We start from the raw sequence: 20,791 nt of genomic DNA on the forward strand, positions 1-20,791 counted from the left end.
GTCTGTACTGGAATTGCGTATACTAAACTTTTAGTATCCATCGGGTTAAAGTCTGGAGAACGTGGTGGTCATGAAATTGCGTCTCCTCTCCCAATCCATTTATTATTATACACAATGGATAAATAATTTCGTACATCAAGATTGAAATGGGGAGGAGCCCCATTGTTCATGAACCAAACGTTTCTTCTGGTGTCTAATGGAACATCATCTTATAGTGGCTGCAAATTATTTTGCAAAAACTCCAAATATCGATGTCCATTCAGACGTTCCTCAAAAACGTATGGATCTATTAAATTATTACCACAAAAATGCTTTTTCATGTACAAACAAATAACATTCGTAGTCTTAGGAAGTGTGTTATTATTATTCGTAGTGTTAGGAAGGTGCTCATATTGAAAATAGATGTTGACAGTTTTCTTTCTTATAAATTATTTTTTAACTTATTTTTATGTGTAAAGTTTGTCCGTCTTTTGTTAGTAAAAATTACATTAGCACACAGTAAGATTTTCTAGGCTCTTGTTTTAAAAATATGTACGCTTCTAACATAGTAATTAAGTGCAATTAAAAATTAAAAACAAAAAATGGTGGAGGTGCCGTTCGAGTGCAATGTGACATAAAATCACAAATATTTCCTAAACTGTTAATTTTACCGAGTTGAACCAAGAGGGTTCATGGTTCAAGAGGGCAAATTCTTCAGGTAATTTATTTTAGATACAGGCAGATTGCGATCCTCATCTATGCAAAAATTCTGGGTTGTTAACCATTGGGGTCCGTCCCTGGGGTTATGGGCATAATGAAGTTTCACTTACTACATCAAAAACAAGCTGTACGCATGTGTTATCGATCACCAAATTTGCATCATGCTGAAGTTAATAGTTTAGAGACTGTAAATAAAAATAAGATTTTAATTTTGGCCCGTAACTTGTTAACGAAGGCCCGTATGGAAAAAAATTATATGAAGAAGTGATATTATTTTTACTTCATCTATCCCCCTGTATATCATTGTTAAAAAAGATAAAAATCATTAGACCAAATATCGAAGTCTGCAACATGCTTGATGTTTGGTTAAAACCTGGATATTATAAAAACTGAACGCGATGAGAAATATATAATTTCAACAAACGTAAAACGAATTTCTAAAGCCAAGATATTTATCTTGCATTTTAATATTATCTTCAATAATCTCAGAGACAGAGATACTGTTGTTATTAGATATGCCCCCAGTGTAGTAGTAAATTTTGGCATTCTCATCATATCCGTTATAGTGTTTTGTAGAACAGTGTTAAAATTATGAATTTGTACGTATTTCTAACTTTTGAAAATAAGTAAAAAATAAAATAACACCTCTAATATCACAACTCTATATTTTATACACAGTATATACAATAACAGAACGTACTAGTCATCAATACGTAATACACAAGAATGAGAATCATTGAAAGCATTTATTTACAGTGAACAAGGCACTTGATTAGTAAAATAGTACGCTAAACTACTGATGCGATATCACGTCGAAAGCTTCTTGACTATAATTATGCACATTGTTCAAACTAGAGACACAAGAATTGATTCTGAAGTCGAGATCGTTGAACATAGTACTGTCATTCGTCATTTTGTTATCGTAGACACTCAGAAAACTATTATACTCGTTGAACTGTCCCAAGTCTATGTATTCCTCCTGGTAGTTATGTTTATTGTAAATTTTTGAATTTGGGTACGTTTCGAAATTCTGATAGCCTTTGTCTTCCATTAAGTACGATGTTTTGTTGTCCATTAAGTCGAAGGATGGGTTTTGTTGGTAGTAATGGGATTTTTGTAGAGAAAATGGCAACTCGTCGATCTTCGATTCCATGTAAAAGTTTTGGTCCACTGGCTGTGAATTGTTATTGAGAATCAGTTGATTTTCTGGGCTTTGGCTTAGGTTGTATCTGCTATTACTATTACTGCTGTTATTACTGTCATCGTTAATCAACATATTATTGATATTTGAATTCCAATAATCCTCCGATTTGAATTCTCGGTGTATGGTGCCACTTCCTAGATCCAACAATGTTGGGGGACTTCGCGCAACATCATTATTTTGACTGATGTTGACGTAGTCCGGTTTAACAGGCTGATCCATCTGGAAGATTTCTTCCGGTTGGAACAAATCTGTTGAAATGTTGTTGAAGTCGTACTGTTGGTTCAAGCTGGTTCCGATTTCTGCCGGATACGGTTGGCCAGAAGTTGGTTCTTGGGTCCAGAAAGGTTCGAGTTGAGGTTGCTGATACGTTGAAGGTGATGAAGGGAACTGATGCAGAGTCGTTGACAACGGTTGCTGATAGGTACATATACATTCAAAGGGAGGACATGAGCAGTAGCCTGAAAAGAAAGAATGCAAAATTAAATACACTTGCTATTGCAAAAACCGATTTATCACGAAAGTGTTTTATTTCACCGAAATATAAAGTCAGCCTTTTTTAAGGAAAATCTCCAGAATATAAAAATAATAGTTTATAGCATAACATCTGTCAAAACTTTAGAAAGACATGTTGGGGCACCAGTTCATTTCTGGATACGTCGTAATAGTAAGAGACGAGTTTTAACATAAATCATAAAGCCTTTATCCGTAATACGCTAAATCAAAATTTGATCAAAATATATAGTGGTTTTAAATTTAGAACCCAAATTTTGAATCTCTAGATACTCCTTTGTGGTTTGACATTTCCGTTAGAAGGAACATTACAAAAAAAAAATAATAAAGTCCAAGTGTTATTTTGAGCACTCTGTACGTATCTGTATTCTTGATAAATGTAGTAAAATTAACTAGAGAAAGCTATTTTGATGTTGGATTAATCTATTGAAGACAAACATATCAACTATGACGATGCAATATTTCATTGTATACAATATGTAGGTAAAATTATATTATGTATGTTTAACTAGGATAAAAATGTGAAAAAAATAATTGCCATTTATAGGATGTAGCGACATATATGTACAGAACAGTAACACAACGAATAAAAAACAAATGAAGGTAAAATAGTTTTTATTAAATAGACCCTAAGAGTGCGCATACCTATATATAAATTTAGAAATTTAGTTCTTGAATGTCATATATAATTAATTGTAATAAAATTTTTAATTCCTAAAAAAGTCATTCTACAATTTACACATTTTCCCTCACAATTAACCTTTTTAATAAATAAAAACGTCACAGAAGGCTAAGGTAAGTGTAAAAAAGCGATATGTGAAGATTTCGATTAAAAGGAATTGTTAATGCAGTTATACAAAAAACATCACTTAAAAAAATACAGCATTCCTAGGATTTGCAATTTTGAGAAAAATACAGCTTCCAAATATGAGTATTCTTAGGGCGTATTTAATAAGTATTTTAACTTAATTGTGTCTATTACTTATTGTGTTAATGGCTTGTACTCGTTTAAATCGGTATGTCATATACAGGGTGGGCCATTAGTGTGAGAAAGTAAAATAACTCCCTTGTTATTCATAATACAGAAAAAAAAAATATAAAAGTTGTACAGAATCAAAAAACCTAAAGGACGAAATAAATTTGAAACACATCGGGCGATGAGTAAAAACGGGACATACCAAATATTACATTTTTTAAATGGAACGCCCTGTATATTTTTAAACATATGGATTTCTGAGAAAATTCTATATATGGCAGTATAAACAGTTTAACATTTTAGTGCGGGGTTGCCAAATTATGTAGAAAATTCTTGGAATTTTGGAAAAACATGACCTCGAAGAAGTTGTATTTCAACTACTAACTCTTGGAGAAAAATATTTGACAGAGTTATAGGCAAATGTTAGGCAAAGACTCCTATATTAGCTAATATCGATATTTTATACAGGGCATTTTTTATAATACGTTCATTATAAGAAATTTCAAATGGGACACCCTGTAGTTTATTGTACTATTTTATTCACATATCAGTCCACTTCAACTTTTATTAAGTATGTTTTTCACCTAAAGTTGTTAGTTTTTAACATATAGCAACATTTCTGGAAAAACCTAATTTTTATTATTTTCGGTCGCATGGCTTTGGAAAAAACTGTCATATTGTGTCAACTTAAAAATGATAAAAAATGACCTGTATAAAATTTCGATATTAGGTAATATAGGAGTCTTTGCCAAACATTTGCCTATAACTCTATCAAATATTTTTGCTCCAAGTGTTGGTAGTTGAAAGTTAATACAACTTCTTCGAGGTCTTGTTTTTTCCAAAATTCGAAGAATTTTCTACATAACTTGACAACCCCGCACTAAAATGATAAACTGTTGATATTGGCACATATAGAATTTTCCCGTAAAGACATATGTTTAAAAATATACAGGATATTCCATTTAAAAAATGTAATATTTAGCGTGTCCCGTTTTCACTCATCACCCTGTATCATGTATGTATCAAATTAATTTTGTAGTTTAGGTTTCTTGATTATGTATAACTTTTATATAAACTTTTTTTCTGTATTATGAGTAACAAGAGAGTTATTTTACTTTCTCACACTAATGGCCCACCTTGCATGAGAGGGAAAAAATTATTCATACTTTAAACTGATTGAGAAATGAAAATTTACCTTTGTCTGTTTCAGAAATAATAGAAGTTGGATTCAAACTCCTTGAGACTTGATTTGTTATTTCTCGACATTGACGCTTTGGTTCTCTTAAAGACATAAGCTGAAAAAAAAAAGACACATTATTTTCTATAATATTATATAAGTAATATGTAAAAATTCATTTATTTACTATAAATTTGACGAAATATTTTTTCTTATAGATTAATGTAATTAATAATTTATTTATATCTATACAAAAATATACACTGATGAAAGTAATATATTACTGACTACAAGCAACTCATTAATAAATAATAATAATAATAAGTAATTCAAGGGCGAGTAATATTCCTTGGATAAAAATAAACCGATTTAGATCAAATTCCCTTTATACAGTTTTTATTTTTTAAAAAGTGTGACGCCTCAAAAAAAAATGTGCGTTAAATTTTTCAATGTAACTTTCAACATCACTTTTTAAGGAATTCCAATTTCATTTGGTATAAAGGGTTTTTAGAATCGTAGAAGAATATAATTTTTTCTAGCGAAAACATGGAGGTCGCTAGGAATAACCAGAGTCTTTGGAGTTTGGTTCTATTATAATTGTCAACGCTTACTAAGATATAAGCCGCTAATCTCTAATTTTCTCACAGTGCTGTAAAATAGTGACAAAAAAATATATCGCGTAACGTTTACAGAAACATTCATCTTTGCTTTTTGTGACATTTTAAGAAAATCTTATTAATACTTTTTACTTTATTATTTTACTAAAAAAAAAATTTACCTACGTTGAAAGTTATCTCTATAACATGTTACAGAATAGTGATATAAGTGTTTTTACTTAACTTTAAAAGATATGAGGCTAAATCAAATCTAATCTCGATTAACTTTTCCCGAATTCCCAATGGTTCTTGAAATAACGGGGAATGAAGTTACTAGGTCGCTTCGGTAGTTGCTAAAGAGTAAATTACCTTGTTACGACTAAAGAGAGAGATTTATTTTAATAAAAGGGTAATGACAGTGTAATCATGAAAGCTACTCAATATGACCACTGCCTTGTGCAATGCATAACTCAATCCTTTGTCGAAGCTCTCGTTCCCAATTGTAGTTCTCCATACTGTTTTTCACCTCATCAAACGCTATAAGAATCTTCTCAATGAGTTGATCCCTGCAATTAGGCTTTCCCACTGTATAGGTAAGTACCCACATGAAAAATCCAACGGGGTGAAATCCGGAGATCGCGGTGGCCAAGCAATTGGACCGTACTTTTCATTGAGGAAATTAGTGACACCTCTTTCGTAACGAAACGGAGCCTATCATGTAAAAAGAATATCATCCTTCTGATGTGAAAAGGAATGTCCTGAAGTAGTAGAGGTAGATCGTTCTACAAAAAATCCCGGTACAAATGTTCAAATTTCCATCGAAGCAATGTAATCCGATAACTTCATTATTAATAATAATTATTTTAGCTCAAACGCTTAGGGAGAATCTTCTGGGCTTCTCAAATAGCATGAGGGTTTTTAATTGCCCACAGGGGTTCTTGAAAGTGTATCCAGATGACTCTTCCACCATTCACAAAGAAGAACTCTTCGGGAAAGATCCGTGGGGAGAAGTTCTTGTGTTGGTAATGATAGAGATGCAGTCCGTTTTCTCTTAAAGTGACTTGCACATCCCTTCCTACTTTGTCCAAAAAGTACAAAAATTCTTCTCGTATTAGTACCATGATTATTTTTAACAAGCTCAAGCATTTCTGCAGCATTGGAAGACGGCGGTTTGGATATCGTCGCTATATATTCCCTAATATGATATTCCCTGAGGCGGTGGTACTACCGTTGCAATATTCATACATAAAAATCATGTCCGCGTATTCTTCAAATGAATAAATTAAAGGCATAATATTAACACAATGACAAAAAATAAAAAAGAACCAACTGCTAATGATGACAATTAACGGTCTCAACATTTTTTTTTCTAAATCCAGCTAATTATTAAATTACCTAGACCTCTAGTCGCAACAATGTAATTTATTCTTTAGCAACTACCCATATACGATCTGGCAACTTCAAACCCCGATATATCAAAAAACCGCTGGGAATTCTGGAAAAGTTAATGGAATCATTTTTGCTTAAAATTACTCATAGAATTCATATACGAACTATCTCGTATACCTCGGTAGCCACCCTGTATATAGCTTTATTATTTGTAGCTAAAACACAGAGGTAGAAGAATACCTGTAGTTATATTAATAAGAATCATGTTTGCTTAAAATTAGTCATAGAATTCATATACGAAGTATCTCGAATGCCTCGGCTGTCCCGAAACAATTCCTGTACAAGTTCCATTGATATATTTTAAAAAGTTACAGAGTTATATTAAAAATTTAATAAAAAATATGAATTAAAAAAAATGTTGACATTCGTAATTTATTACAGATGCAAAAGTGTACGGGATAACAAAATTTATCTATTTTCATGCAAAGAAGCTCTCTTCGAAGTATGCCCATTGTTTATACTTATACCTTAAAACAATAATGATAAAACTTTGTTACATTTGATGAAGTTTTAATTACTATCGATCAATATTTTTCAATATAAATATGAGATATGTATTACAGCTCAAATATTTTATTTCAAGCTTTTTATATTTCGCTAATCCAGAGCAATTAATTATAGAAGCCTCACAGGCGTTGGGCAATTTGTAAGTGTTAATCTTACAGATAACATCAAACACGGAAATGGAAGGGAACGGACGAGAAATATCTTCTTCGCTATTGTTATAATTTCTCACAGGCGTGCTATTAATTACCGCACTCTGCATTCCTCAACCTATATAATTAAATATCTATGTGCGCGCCGGATTTATCAATCGCAACTCGTATTTTCAAAATATTGATGACTACCGATACTTAATCTCTAGCTATAGTAACTGGTTATTACTGGACAGTGTAACCGTAGGTTACGGGTGCATCGATTATTTGGTTTGATTTCCTACAAAGGAGAATAGATAACAAGATGGATTTAACGTACAATTCTATCGATACAAAACGAAGAAGTCATTGAAGTCAAAGGTGTAATTAAAAATAATCTTTAAGGTAAAAATTTCAAATAAATATTTCTTTTTTTATTTATGGACATTTTATCGATATCACCGATTGTTTTGAAAATTTGTAGTGTTACGTTTTATGATTTAATAATTTCTTACTATATACATAATAAAATTTTCAGTTACTATAATGTTTGTCTTAATTCTTAATTCATGCTTGGTATCTTAAGACCTGCTAATTTTCTAATTTAATTCCCGCCGAATCTCAAAAACTTAAAACGACCGTATCTAGAAAAGTTGAGTTTATCGATTTGTAACAAGTATACCATTTATAATTGAACGTAGTTCAATAATTTCTAGTTAAGAAATTCAAAACTGTAAAATACAAAAGTTAGACATAATTATTTTTACATTGTTAGGACAGTATAAATAGCGCCCCGTAGACGTGACCACAAATTTTCAAAGCAATCGCTCCATACATACTTAAAATATAGCAAAAAATCGAAAATATTTTTTCAACTTTAATACCCTGTAGAACGAAAAGAAGCAACAATTGATTAAGGCATGCTTGGCTCAATCCTTATATTTTTGTGTTAACAATCTGCCATTAAGCTGTGTACCAATATTAATGCGTCACTCTGTAGGTATATGATATAAATTTTTGAATTTTCTATTAGATTTTTGGTTAAATTGACAGTTTTAACTGATGATCTCCGTTAAAACTATCAGTAATTATTAACTATTGACAAATTCAGATACTGGTTTTATGCCTATGCCTAAAGTAAAAACAAATGGACAACAAACTATCTTTATAATTAAATAACTACGGGCGATTCATCAGTTGTAACATATTTTCAAAATATTGCTGACTACTGATACTTAATCTCAGCCTACAGTTACAGTAAGTAATGCGTAGAAGAAGAATAAAAAACAAAATGTATTTACAATACAGATTTTGAGAAAGTACAAAGTACTTTAAAAATAGCTACGAGTATTTTAGCATGAATGATTGTTTATTGGGAGATGATCTATATCAATAAACTCGATAATTGATAAATGTAATGGATTTTTATAACTAAACATTGATTTGATGCCTACGCTTAGAATGAAGATCAAAAAGGTAAATATTATGGACCACAAAGAGGATAATCACTAATTACCTGAGGGAAGGAAGATTATACCAGAAGCTGTACGATGAGTACATGCGATTCTAGCTCCATAGAATATAAATATTTCAAATGATTGTAAGGAAATAAAAACTAGGACTAGAAGAATGAGCCTCCTAGCAATTTAGTCTAGTTTGCGAACAGTTCAACAGCAGAAACAATGGCCATTTATTACCATGTATCATGGTTAAACGGGACGAACATTAAAAACTAATGAATTAAGTATTATCCGATAGATAGAGAGACTTAAAGAGTAGACAGACAGACAGAAACAGACATACTTAAAAGTAATCAACTCATACCAGATAGAACGGGAATGGAGTTGTTTGGATTACCTGAACAAAGTCATCTAACACTGCAAGAGTTCCAAAGCCTCTTGCGGTAATTGCAGCCCTATTAGAACTCTTCTGCAGAAAGGAATGAAGCCCGATGCTCAAATATGATGACAAAGAATTACAGGAATTTACTGCTAAATGAATATTGTACAATCAAGAAACGTCCTACTAATGTTTTAGAAGAAAACCTTATCTTATGATGAAGATAAGACCACAGTGTTGTGCAAAGAAGATCTACTAAATGTGCACTACCGGAGGTACTACTATTAATTAGAGCCTACTCTAAGTTCATGGAAGATCACAATAGATCTACAGATATTCGTATTAGAAACGGATAGCATATCTACTCCATAAGTCTACAATCAATAATCTACAAGTCGTACTGTCTGGTATAATGAAAGTAACTATCAAAAGGCCAGACCCTTTAATAGTTACTGAGTAGTTGAGAGATTATTTTATAACCATAAGATCTTAGTTCATCAATTTTGAATATTTTTATCTCCATAACTCCAAATCCACTCCAAATAACTTGTTTTTCCAAGTTATTAAATTGCGCCAGACTTGGAAACAAAATTAGTCAAAATATTGAGAATCGATTATATATTGTTTATTTCAAATAAATCAGTTTTAAATTTAAGAGTAATGGTACAAACTTTTGTATCCACCTAATTTTTCACTATTGCTTCATAACTTATAAAAATACAATTTACAGTACTTTACTTACCTTATTTCCTAGGGCAGCCTCTTTAGCCAATAAAACTGCTAACCCCCTTACTCTTCTCCCGCTTCCTAAAGTCCTTCTTGCTTCGGACGTACTTTTAGCTTCAGGTCTGGGATGATCGTGTACCCCTTTTGCTTGAAAAAATATCGCATGCTCCGTATGCCTCCAAAAATGAGTTACGGGATATCCACAATGACCTCTACATGGTAGTATTTCAAGGCGTCCTGTGCATTGCCTATTTGGGCAAGGTTTGCCTAAAACAAAATTAATATGAAATGCTAGATATTCAAAAAGTAATTCTAGAGTAGGATAGATTTAGAAAACATTTTTATATTTACTGTAATTGTCGCTGACGTCAATAAATGGTAATCCACTAACAAATTCAATATGATTTGCAACAGAGATGCAAGAGGATAAATGAGTATCATTCGACTAGGATATTTAAAAATTCTCTGTATAACGCTGGCAAATGTTTCAAACTGTTCGTCTGTATACGAATATCCAAAACGGTGTTTCTATTCTAAATTTAATGAATAAGTATGTGAAAATGAGACAGAAAACTAACAATTTACTAAGTATTTACTCAACACAGTGGTACAAGAGCACCTTCAAAAATATAATATGGTACATATAGTGTTAGTTGAAATTTAAAAAATTTCAGTTAAGTACCTACTATACTTTATAGTCTGACAGAAGTTCTTTGGATCAAAATAAGATAATTTAATCAAACTCACTTCTATCTAAAATTACTTCATTTAGGCTTTTAGAGGGCGTAAAGTTTGACAAAACAAACTCTAAAACGATTTGTCTGATTTGAGTAAAATTTGGTATGCAAATACATGTGTTCAAATGTCACTTTTTGATATACCTATTAACTAAGTAGTAGCATTTACAGAGATGGAAAAGATACCCCCACCAAATCTTCTCATATCTTTTTACAGATGACCTCACAATTTCAGTTTCTATTTTATCATAAGTTTTAGAGCTGGCCTCTAGTTTTATCTCTTTATTAATTTTTTTCTTTTCCTAACTGTTTTTTCGTACTTCATTGTTTTTATTAATTATCACCAATGCATTTTCGATACAAATATAATATAGTTATCATAAAAAATGTTATTTACCTGATAGTAAAAAGGAAATGATGTTTTCAGAAGTTAAAAAATTTGTAATCGAATGTAAAGCAACGACTAAATTGCATTTAAATCATACAAACCGTTTTAGAGTTATTTGGAAATAACTGAATTTTGTTGCCAACTCCCCTAGTGGCTAAGCAAAGCAACTACATATAGAGGAAAGTTTAGTTAAATCTTATTTTGACCCCATTTACATGGAAAATTGGAACACTCCGGATAACATCACTTTTTCTAAACCTATTTCTTGCTCACCTATGTAAGGCGTTTCAAATTAAAGTTTAAAATTTGAATTTGAATTATCTAAGTAAGAAAAAAAAGAGAGTAGAGCTTTTTCTAAAATATTTCTTGAGATCAGTGGTGTAACATGATGAAATGACAGTAATTAGATTAGATTAGTGGTGATAATCTGCTGAATTTTAATATAATCGTGTCAACCAGTAGCGGAGGTACCAGCAGTCACTATCACTAAGAACCTCATAAATTCGAGACCGTTATTAATCTAAAATAACATTCGAATTATTCTTTTCGTAAAAATAGTTTATTGAATTATTTTCTATAATATAGGTATAAACAAATCACGCAAAGTTGAATTCTGTTTAGGAGCATACCCTCGGAAAAAATTCAAGGTTGCTACGCCAATGATTTTTTTGCACTTAGATGTATTGTGTTTAAAAAATCATACTTCTGCATTAAAAGCATGTAACGTTATTTCTGATTTATTCAAAGGAGAAGAAAGGAAAAACGAAAGAAAGTAGTAGATTTCATTTTTCGTATAAAGTGGAAGAAACGCTTTTTTAGAAATACCACTGGGAGTTATAAAAGCTGAATTTCAAGAATAGTCATTGGTGTAGAATTTTTTTATCCTTATTCGGGCATTTGCATAAAAAAAATGTGTTTTGTTACTGAAGGACAGTAGTATGAGACTTTAGTTGAGCTTCCTACTAGTAGATGGCGCAATTAAATCATAGTCTAGCACGCACTAGCTGCCCGCCAAATTCGTTTTTCTTTTACATTTCTTATTTAAATTTGCTAATTAAATAATAACTTCATGCTAAAATAAAGAAACACAGATCGAGTTCTTTGCCTTATTATTTCATTTTATGGTAATATCTGAAAAGGTGGTAAACACCCCATTATAATGACCACAGTATCCGCCATAAGTTGATATGTTTACGAGGGTTTCTGAATACAACATATGTTTACCTTTAGTTGGAAAAGTCAATAGACCCCATACACGTAAAAAATTTTTAGAGGGCCTACCCCGCCATGGACCAAATCTGTTGTCAATCCTTGGATCGATATTTGGGTTAGCTTAGCAGATTGCGACGGTTTTCAAATATTTCAAACATTATGTACAAAAAATATACAAAACGTGTAAGTTCAGTAAAAATAAATTTATTTAAATAATGGAGTGGACAACAAAAATCCTAACATATATTGAAATTTACTCTTAGTTCTCGAAGTAATGGCATATGTCCGCATTTTTCCTTGTTTTCAAAATTAATTAAAGCAACAAATCACTCCTAAAATATATGGTCGCACATTTGCATCATCAGATTTTAGAAAACTGAAATACCGGTCCAAAGACATGTTGTGGCGACCAAAATATCTGTACCTACCCTAACAAATCAATCGACAGATGAGATGGCCCCTTGTGGCGCCTTATTGACTTTAATCAAACGTCTTCAGAGATTAGAAGACATTCTCTTATTTTAATCACCCTAATTCAAATTAATCCAAAAGCACCCTTATCTAAAACAACACTTACCCTGCTGCTTTTTCCTGGCCTTATCGCAAATAGCGGGCCTAAGATGCACCCGATCCCCGTTAGGTAGGGTGCACCTCAAGGAACACATCAGTACCCCCAGACAGCTCTTCTTCAGTATGTGAACGTTGTGGTTGTTGGTGTTCCTCATTGCCCAGCCGGACGAGTGTCTCTTGGCCTCCTCGTTGTCAGCGCGGTACACCAGTCTACAGTGGCCGTCGGCCCACTCGGAGAAGGGGTCATACTCGTTGATTCGTGGGATGGCACTGTCGTTGATGTCCCAGTCTGTGCTGCTTGAGTAGGCCCGGCACGACATGCCAGGTGAAGAGGGGGTGTGCCTGCAATGGAGAGGAGATTGTGAAAGATTTTGAACCAGTTCAAGATTTAAAATAAAAACACCTTATAGATAATATTATCCTTATTAAAATAAGGATAGGATCAGTACTGTTTTAATAATTGTAACGATTAAAAGGTGTCGACATTTTCTGAAAATTTGTTTACTAAAGTCATAACCAAGAAAAATAAAATCAACTTCGAACGTGCTACTAAATGATTTTGAAATTAAACATTATGAATAATTTCAGTTTTAGTCCTAATCTCATTTACGAATCAGATTATGTATTATCTCCTCTAAAATGAAAAAAAAGCGATTCTTTATGTAGTACAGGGTGTATTTAAATTGAGGGACACAAATGATACCAGAGATTCCTTGGGTGAAAATAAGTCGATTTAACCTAACATATCTATTTCCCAAGTCGCATAATAAAAAAAATACAGGGTGTCAAAGTAAAAAATAAAAAATGGTTTTTCCTTAATAATTTCTATAATTTTAGTCAGAAATGTTTCAAATTTTCAACAGAGAGGTTTTTTTATGATGGGAAAAATAATATAATAATGATTTTTTGAGTGTCGCGTACGAGGCGCCCTCTGCAGGCAACGCATTGAATATGTAGTCACTTTTTTGCCAACCCCCGTATACAACTTTTAGTAACAAAATATGAAATATTGGACTTTTTTGAACAAAAAAAAGTATACTTATTGAAAACGGCTAAAACTAACCGATGAGGAAATATTTTTAATTACATAAATTAGTGTTACGGATTTATACATCCACGAATATAAAAGTACAAACAGACACGTTTGTTAATAAATTCAGAACGCATTGCCTCACAGTACTTATTAGTTGTGTATCTGTATTTTAAAATTCGACCAAAAGGGGACGCAGGAATCAATTGAGACAACATTATTTTTCCTGTTTTAAATTTACTTTACTTTTTTGCGTAGGTATTATTTTAGCATTTGTGAATACACTTGTTGCATAATTTCTGTTTAATTGTTGTTTTATGTGTCTTTCTTTAAAAAAAAAACACATTTTCTTGTGCATGTGAAATTATTTAAACCCTGTATTAAAGAAATCTCATATGAAATAACAGTTCAGGTGAAAAAATATTGCAAAATACTTGTCGATTGTTAGTTTAATAATAATTATTAGAAAAAAGAGCAAAACAACTAAAACCAAGAGTCACTTAACAACAGTCAATAGATAATTTAAGAGAAATAATTGGCTGACAATAAAAAAAACAAGATTTTTTAATGGATATTTTCAAATAATAATATTGAAACATTATTTGCAGTGAGTATGAATATAGATATACAGAGTATTGTAATTTCTATGTTACAGATATTAGAATATTTTCAACAGTCAAAATTTTTGTAACACTGTAAATAAATCGGTCTGAGTGAAAGCTGAGATTGGTAAATCATTACTGACAAACCGTCAGGCAAATACTCCAAATTGTGAATTTTGTAGTCATGGTACCCATTGGTCTTTAAAATTCGTTGAACGGCTGATTTATCCAAATTCCGACTAGCTTGCCATATAGAATATCATGGATTTTGTTCGAAATATTGTAACAGTCTATCTGTATTAACATTGTTTCTTACCCTTCGGTCAATTATTTGATTTTTCCGAACAGAAAATGCATCTTCATTTTGTCGCGAGGTCGCCTCCAATCTTGTAAAGATTCTGTGATCAGAAATAAAGCGCTCTGGATACCTTTCTCGATATAACTCCACAGCTCTTCTTGAATTTTTTTGTGACTCGCCGTAAATTAGCAACATAGGTATCAACTTTTTCTGAATGAGAAAACGTTTTGTAAGCGCAAAAGTTATACGTTTGACGTTCGTATTGAGTAATGACAAGTATTTTGTGACATTTATGTACCTTAAACAACAAACATTCAATTATTTTCCAACGACTACTTGATCCTTCCACCGCTAAGTGATTTTTAGGTGGTATTTCTTTTTGACTCCTTAGGGCGATATTGCTTATAACTTTTAAACGGCAAGTAATATAGAAAAATTTCTCTAATAAAAGTTTATTAGAATAAAAAGCTTTTTAACAGGAAAAAAAATGGGTGTGTTTCTGGAAAAAATATAATTGATGACGTCATTAGTCGTTCCTGTCAAATCCCAAAGATAATACTTTCGATTGAAAATGGAGCTTACCTCATTCCATTTAACTCCACGTGTCTCAAATTGTATTTAAGTTTTTTGTATTCTCATAATAGGCCCATACTATCGAGTTTGAAACACCTTGTAGATGGAGCGCCTTATTGAAATCTCGGCAAGTTAGACTGACTTTTTATGTTTTACATTAATTACACGCGATAATTACTAACAATTGTTTTTTTAACTAATCTTCTATGTATAACTTAATTTTTGCGAAATATTTGCAAGAACACGTAAACAAGACATTTGTAAAAATGTATTAATATTAAACGTTCCCGGAAAAACAATCAGATAAAAAAATCTACAAATGGCATCAAGTTTAGCATCTATTGGTTCTAAGAAGGTGTAACTTTTTCGTAATTAGAATTAAAGTTCATAAAATGTTTTGTTTTTTGATTTACAAAAAGACAATTAGTAAATTGTAAAAAAATCAGGAAAAGCTTTTTCTCTGTATAAAATATATGTTGGATATCACTAAAATGCACCTTTTCAGAGAAAAATAGGTTTGATTTTTTGCAGTAGTTGTCGGTTATTGAATTTTGGTTAATTTTTGCAAATTAGAAGTAATTAAACATCATCTTTTTGCTAAGTTTGTAGCTATATTAAATATTGTCCACTATTTCGTCCAACATACACTTATTCAAATGTTAACAGCGTTGAATTTCATGATTTGATATCAATCCTAAAAAATAATCAGTACAACTAAATAAATCACTCGGCATGATGACACAATTCACTTTAACGATCTTTTATTCTTAAAAATCATACACAATGTTAAATATGTCGGTATTTCTGCTTTATATAGGTAACGTAACATTTATCGTTTTTAAAAGAACTCGGAAAATGACGTTTGTGCTTAACTGGTTTCTTGTACAAGAAATTGAATGGGGATCCGTGTCGGTATTATTAGGTAGGTATATTAAGTTCGAAAAAAAATTGTTTCCGAAATATGCCTGTAAATAAACAAAGCATTTTCGACAAAACTTTATTTTAAGTACCTGGCTGATATTTGACCTATTAATAACAAAACACCCTGTACTACATACATATATTCCAATATACTGTAATAATATATCTTCTTTATCAGGTGATTTTCTCTACATTTGAGAGTGGTATATAAGTGAAGTCAAAGGTGGAATACTGCTCAGTGATATGGAACCCGTAATATGCCAAATACAGGGTGAGTCATTAATAATGGTACACAGCTTAATGGCATATTGTTAACGTCAAAATATAGTGATTGAGCCAAACATGCTTTAATCAATTATTGCTCCTTTTCGTTCTACAGGGTGTTAAAGTTGAAAAAATATTTTTCTTTTGCAGTTTTACGGTTTTTGACGAGGCAAATACGAATATGCAAACAGTGTTGGGGTCAAGTCTAGAGGGCGCTAGTTATACTGTCCTATCAATTTAAAAATCTGTCTAACTTTTTGTATTTTACAATTTTGAATTTTTTAACTACAAATTATTGAACTACGTTCAATTCTAAATCAAAAAGGTGTACTAGTTACAAATCTATAATCTAACCGTTTTTGAGATACAGACGTTTTAAGTTTTTGAGATTCGAATTAAATTAGAAAATTAGCAGGTCTTAAGATACCAAGCCTGAATTAAGAATTAAGACAAACATTACAGCAATTGAAGCTTTTATTATGCATATCTTAACAAATTATTAACTACCAGCAGCTTCAATGCACTTTCTTAGCTTTTTATTAAAATATTCTCTTCTCTAAAAAATATCGACAAGGAAAAAACTACTCCTTAATCAAATTGAGTAGGAAACAATATGGTATTGTAGTCACAGCTGTCAATTTATTATCCATGCCTACTACTTTGGAAAAAATAATTTTCTAATTTAATTCCCGTCGAATCTCAAAAACTTTAAATGTCTGTATCTCGAAAACAGTTGAGTTTATCGGTTTGTGACAAGTATATCTTTTTTGTTTAGAATTGAACTTAGTTCAACAATTTCTAGTTAAGAAATTCAAAATTGGAAAATATAAATAGTTAGACATATTTTTACATTGACAGGACAGTACAACTAGCGCCCCCTAGACATGACCCCAACACTATTTGCATATTCGTATTTGCCTCGTCAAAAAACGTAAAACTACAAATTTTCAAAACAATCGGTCCATACATACTTAAAATATAGATAAAAAAGGAAAATATTTTTTCAACTTTAACACCCTGTAGAACGAAAATGAGCAACAACTGATGAAGGCATATTTGGCTCAATCACTATATTTTGACGTTAACAATCTACTATTAAGCTGTGTACCATTATTAATGACTCACCCTGTATATTCAATTAATAATTGAAGATTTGTCAAACATGCTACATATATAACTACTGGGCAGTATAGTAGAGGTGATCATTATCAACAAGATCTAATTAATAACAATTTATTAACTTTACATAATAGGCGTTCCTTTCAACAAATAGTATATTTATATAAACTTATCAAGTACATTACAAAAGATAAAGTGTTAGTAGGCAAAATTAATATACGTATTCCCTGTCAAAAAAAATCGGCAATATTGTGCGTTTCATTGTGAGATTGTTGAAACAAATTATCAATTAAGGCCACTACTTATTAATTAACATGTGTCTAAAATATAACCAGCTACAGAATAAATGTGACATGCCTACATACCTATATGGTGACACATTTAAAGTTGTTAAAAATTTAAAATCTTGTTTGGATACTGTCAATAATTAACATTATTTAACTTAGCGTTCTAAAGTTATTCACAAATAGGACATTGCATACTATTATTACCCTTTATATATAAAAAATTATAGATAATGCAATATGCATTTGAACAATTAGTTATTTCGATTAAATTTACTGAAACATATGTATTCCACATTTCAACTGAAAGTGGCAAGATATCAGGTCAGCTAACGTATTAAGTAAACCGAGAATTTCCATATTAGTTTTAATATAATATACAGCCAGGCATCCACGTTTTATGTTTGTTATGAATTAAATAATCGCTGGCTCGCCCGATGATAAATACAAGAACGATTCCATAACCCACGCGAACGTTGTTCCTTTGAAATCTGAAATGAAAGCTTGTAAAACCATATCTAACCATAAATTTCATTCGTAAGTTATCGAGTTGTTGCAACGAATCGGTCGTAAAGCGCCCTTAGGACAATGGTTATTAAACAATCGTAATTCTGCGTTGTCACTAGACCGGTAATTATTCTGTTCGATTAATTATATGATATCTGATCTCTGAATCGTAAATAATTCACTAGTAGGCCGGCAAACTGGCCGCGCAAGGTATACAAGTGGAAAACGGCACTATCGGCGCTAGTATAACATCAAGATAAACAAGTATTATTCCTGTCTTGACTCGGAGATCTTCGATACAGAAGAATCATAGCAATTGTTTTAGTAAAAATAAACACGGCATAATCGTATCTGTATCAGCATCACGCTACAATAGATACAGTTTTTCCTGTGATAAAATACAAAGCATACTGACGCTTTTTTAACATTTTAAGTTAACTAAGCTTGCTATGAGCAAACATATAGCTCTAACAAAGTATTTGACGTAACCTTTTACCGCCCATCGGGGTTTATTTCTGAGTGATATCGATTCTCAATCAGGCGACGAACCTTTACTAACATATTGAACTCTCCTGCGGCTTGTTTTAAATGGGCAAAACATTAACTAAACGTTTAATTTAAGAAAAACTGATAACTTACAGAATTACCATATCTTCCAAAACTGGAGGTTTTAAGTCCAGAACACTGAGAGCGACGAAAAATCAAAAGTCCATTTCACGCACAACTTAAACAGTCTTCCAAACTAAACTTTCAGGATTGCAGTTGACGTACTCGCTATTCTATTTCTATGGAAGAACTAACACGACCGAACGTTAGAAACTTGGAAGGATAACTGGAACGACTAGCGCGTGTGTACCCCTGAAATAGAAGACCCCGCCTTTTCTTCCCTTCCTCCGGTAATCTAACGCTTCGCCGGCCAATAGATTCGTGTTCTAGTTACGGACCCACCCCCATATTTCCGGTATCTAACACCTGACGGTAGTGAGTAGGTTCATTGGCTGAAATACTTCAGGAAAGAAAGTTTTCAGGATAAGGTAGGATTCGATTCTGAATTAAGGATGGAGTTTTTGCGTTTGCATTTGGCTTGTTTGTGTTCGGCCAATATTTACGTTGAGTTATTGGGGAAGTGGAAAATCGTTAAAGATCTCGTTTTACTCGCTTTTTTCTTTTTAAATTTACTATTATACTACATAAAATTTGTAAAATTATTTGTTTTGAGGTTTTTTAGTTTTCAGTGTGTGAATTTCGCAATTAAACTTAGTAGAAATTCGAATATTTTAAGATATTTATTTTAGGCAATCTTTCACTTACTAAGTTTTGTATTTCATTACTTTTCATCTATTCAGTTTACATTTGTTTTGTATTATACCCATCGGGGTTATTAATTTGTAGGTACAATAAATTTGAAAATATCTACTTGTGTCCTTTATTCCTAAGCCTGTTTGATAAACATAGTTTCAATTCAATTTGTATTGCAATGAAGTTTGGTATTACAAAAAACTTGTCATCTGTATTTTTAAGTAGGTATGAGGGAAATGTTACCAAAACAATTTGCTTTAACATATCTGACAAAGGATTTGCCTGCTCGTTGCTTAGAAATTAACAAAAAAATTGCTTTTTTGGCCCTTTTTTACCATATTTCCATTAATATTTAGATATAAATCTATCAGACTATCAGACCTCATATTTCTGAATCTTAAAACATTACTGCAATTCTTTTTTCAACTAACTTATATTTATCTACTTATCATTCATGAATAAATATGAAACAAATTGAGTGAAATTATACTCTTTCACCCAATAATGTCTCAATTTATGTCCATACAGATTGAGTGGAAATTTATATTTATTAATACGAGTACAATCGCAATTTTGTCAATGAAACTGCCAGTAGAAGTAACGAATATTATTAAAATCTTTGTTTTTGTTATTTCCAGTGAACGACTTTTCGATTTATTACACTGTAAAAAAATTGGTGTGAGTGAAATCTATAAAGGTACAGAGTGAATTCAGTGAGTAAAATGATTGAGTACATTTTCACTTAATATTAAGCATTTTGATAAATTTATTCATTTGCGATAATATTTGAACTAAAACTGAGTATTTTCACTCAATATAGGTATTGGTATTTGGTGCACTTATACCTAAATCGGAGTAAAGTCCTCATTATTGAGTGACCCCATTCCATTATATGGTTGTCGTGAGTTGTCTTTGTTTATTCCCATCGTCCCTATTAAGTCATCTCGTGACGTGGTGTATGGCGTGTAGTGTTGGACAAGTGTCCGTTTATTCGGTTATTTTGATGACAATTGTGTTTAAATTCAGTGATTTGATTACAATAATTAAAAGCAGTTGAGTCTCGATTAATATTTTGTTAAATAAACGGATATTTAGATTATTACCTACTTACTTATGTATCTGTAACGTACAATGTAGGTTATGGCAATCTATTCGTCCCATCAGTTAACCAGTTCT

The 20,791-nt window shown here is 31.7% G+C and overlaps 1 protein-coding gene across 1 annotated transcript; it reads right to left on the bottom strand.

The window, feature by feature from the left end:
- Window positions 1–1,492: 1,492 nt before the first annotated feature.
- LOC108907874 (transcription factor glial cells missing-like) lies at window positions 1,493–18,966 on the bottom strand. Its single transcript, XM_023454185.1, has 5 exons — window positions 18,956–18,966; window positions 12,726–13,060; window positions 9,828–10,078; window positions 4,585–4,684; window positions 1,493–2,361 (listed from the first exon to the last, which is right to left on the bottom strand). Exons 1-5 carry the CDS (start codon window positions 18,964–18,966, stop codon window positions 1,493–1,495), a joined length of 1,566 nt encoding a protein of 521 aa, XP_023309953.1.
- Between the last annotated feature and the right edge of the window lie 1,825 nt (window positions 18,967–20,791).

Source organism: Anoplophora glabripennis, unplaced genomic scaffold (genome assembly GCF_000390285.2).
Source record: "Anoplophora glabripennis isolate ALB-LARVAE unplaced genomic scaffold, Agla_2.0 scaffold213, whole genome shotgun sequence".
NCBI lineage: Eukaryota > Metazoa > Arthropoda > Insecta > Coleoptera > Cerambycidae > Anoplophora > Anoplophora glabripennis.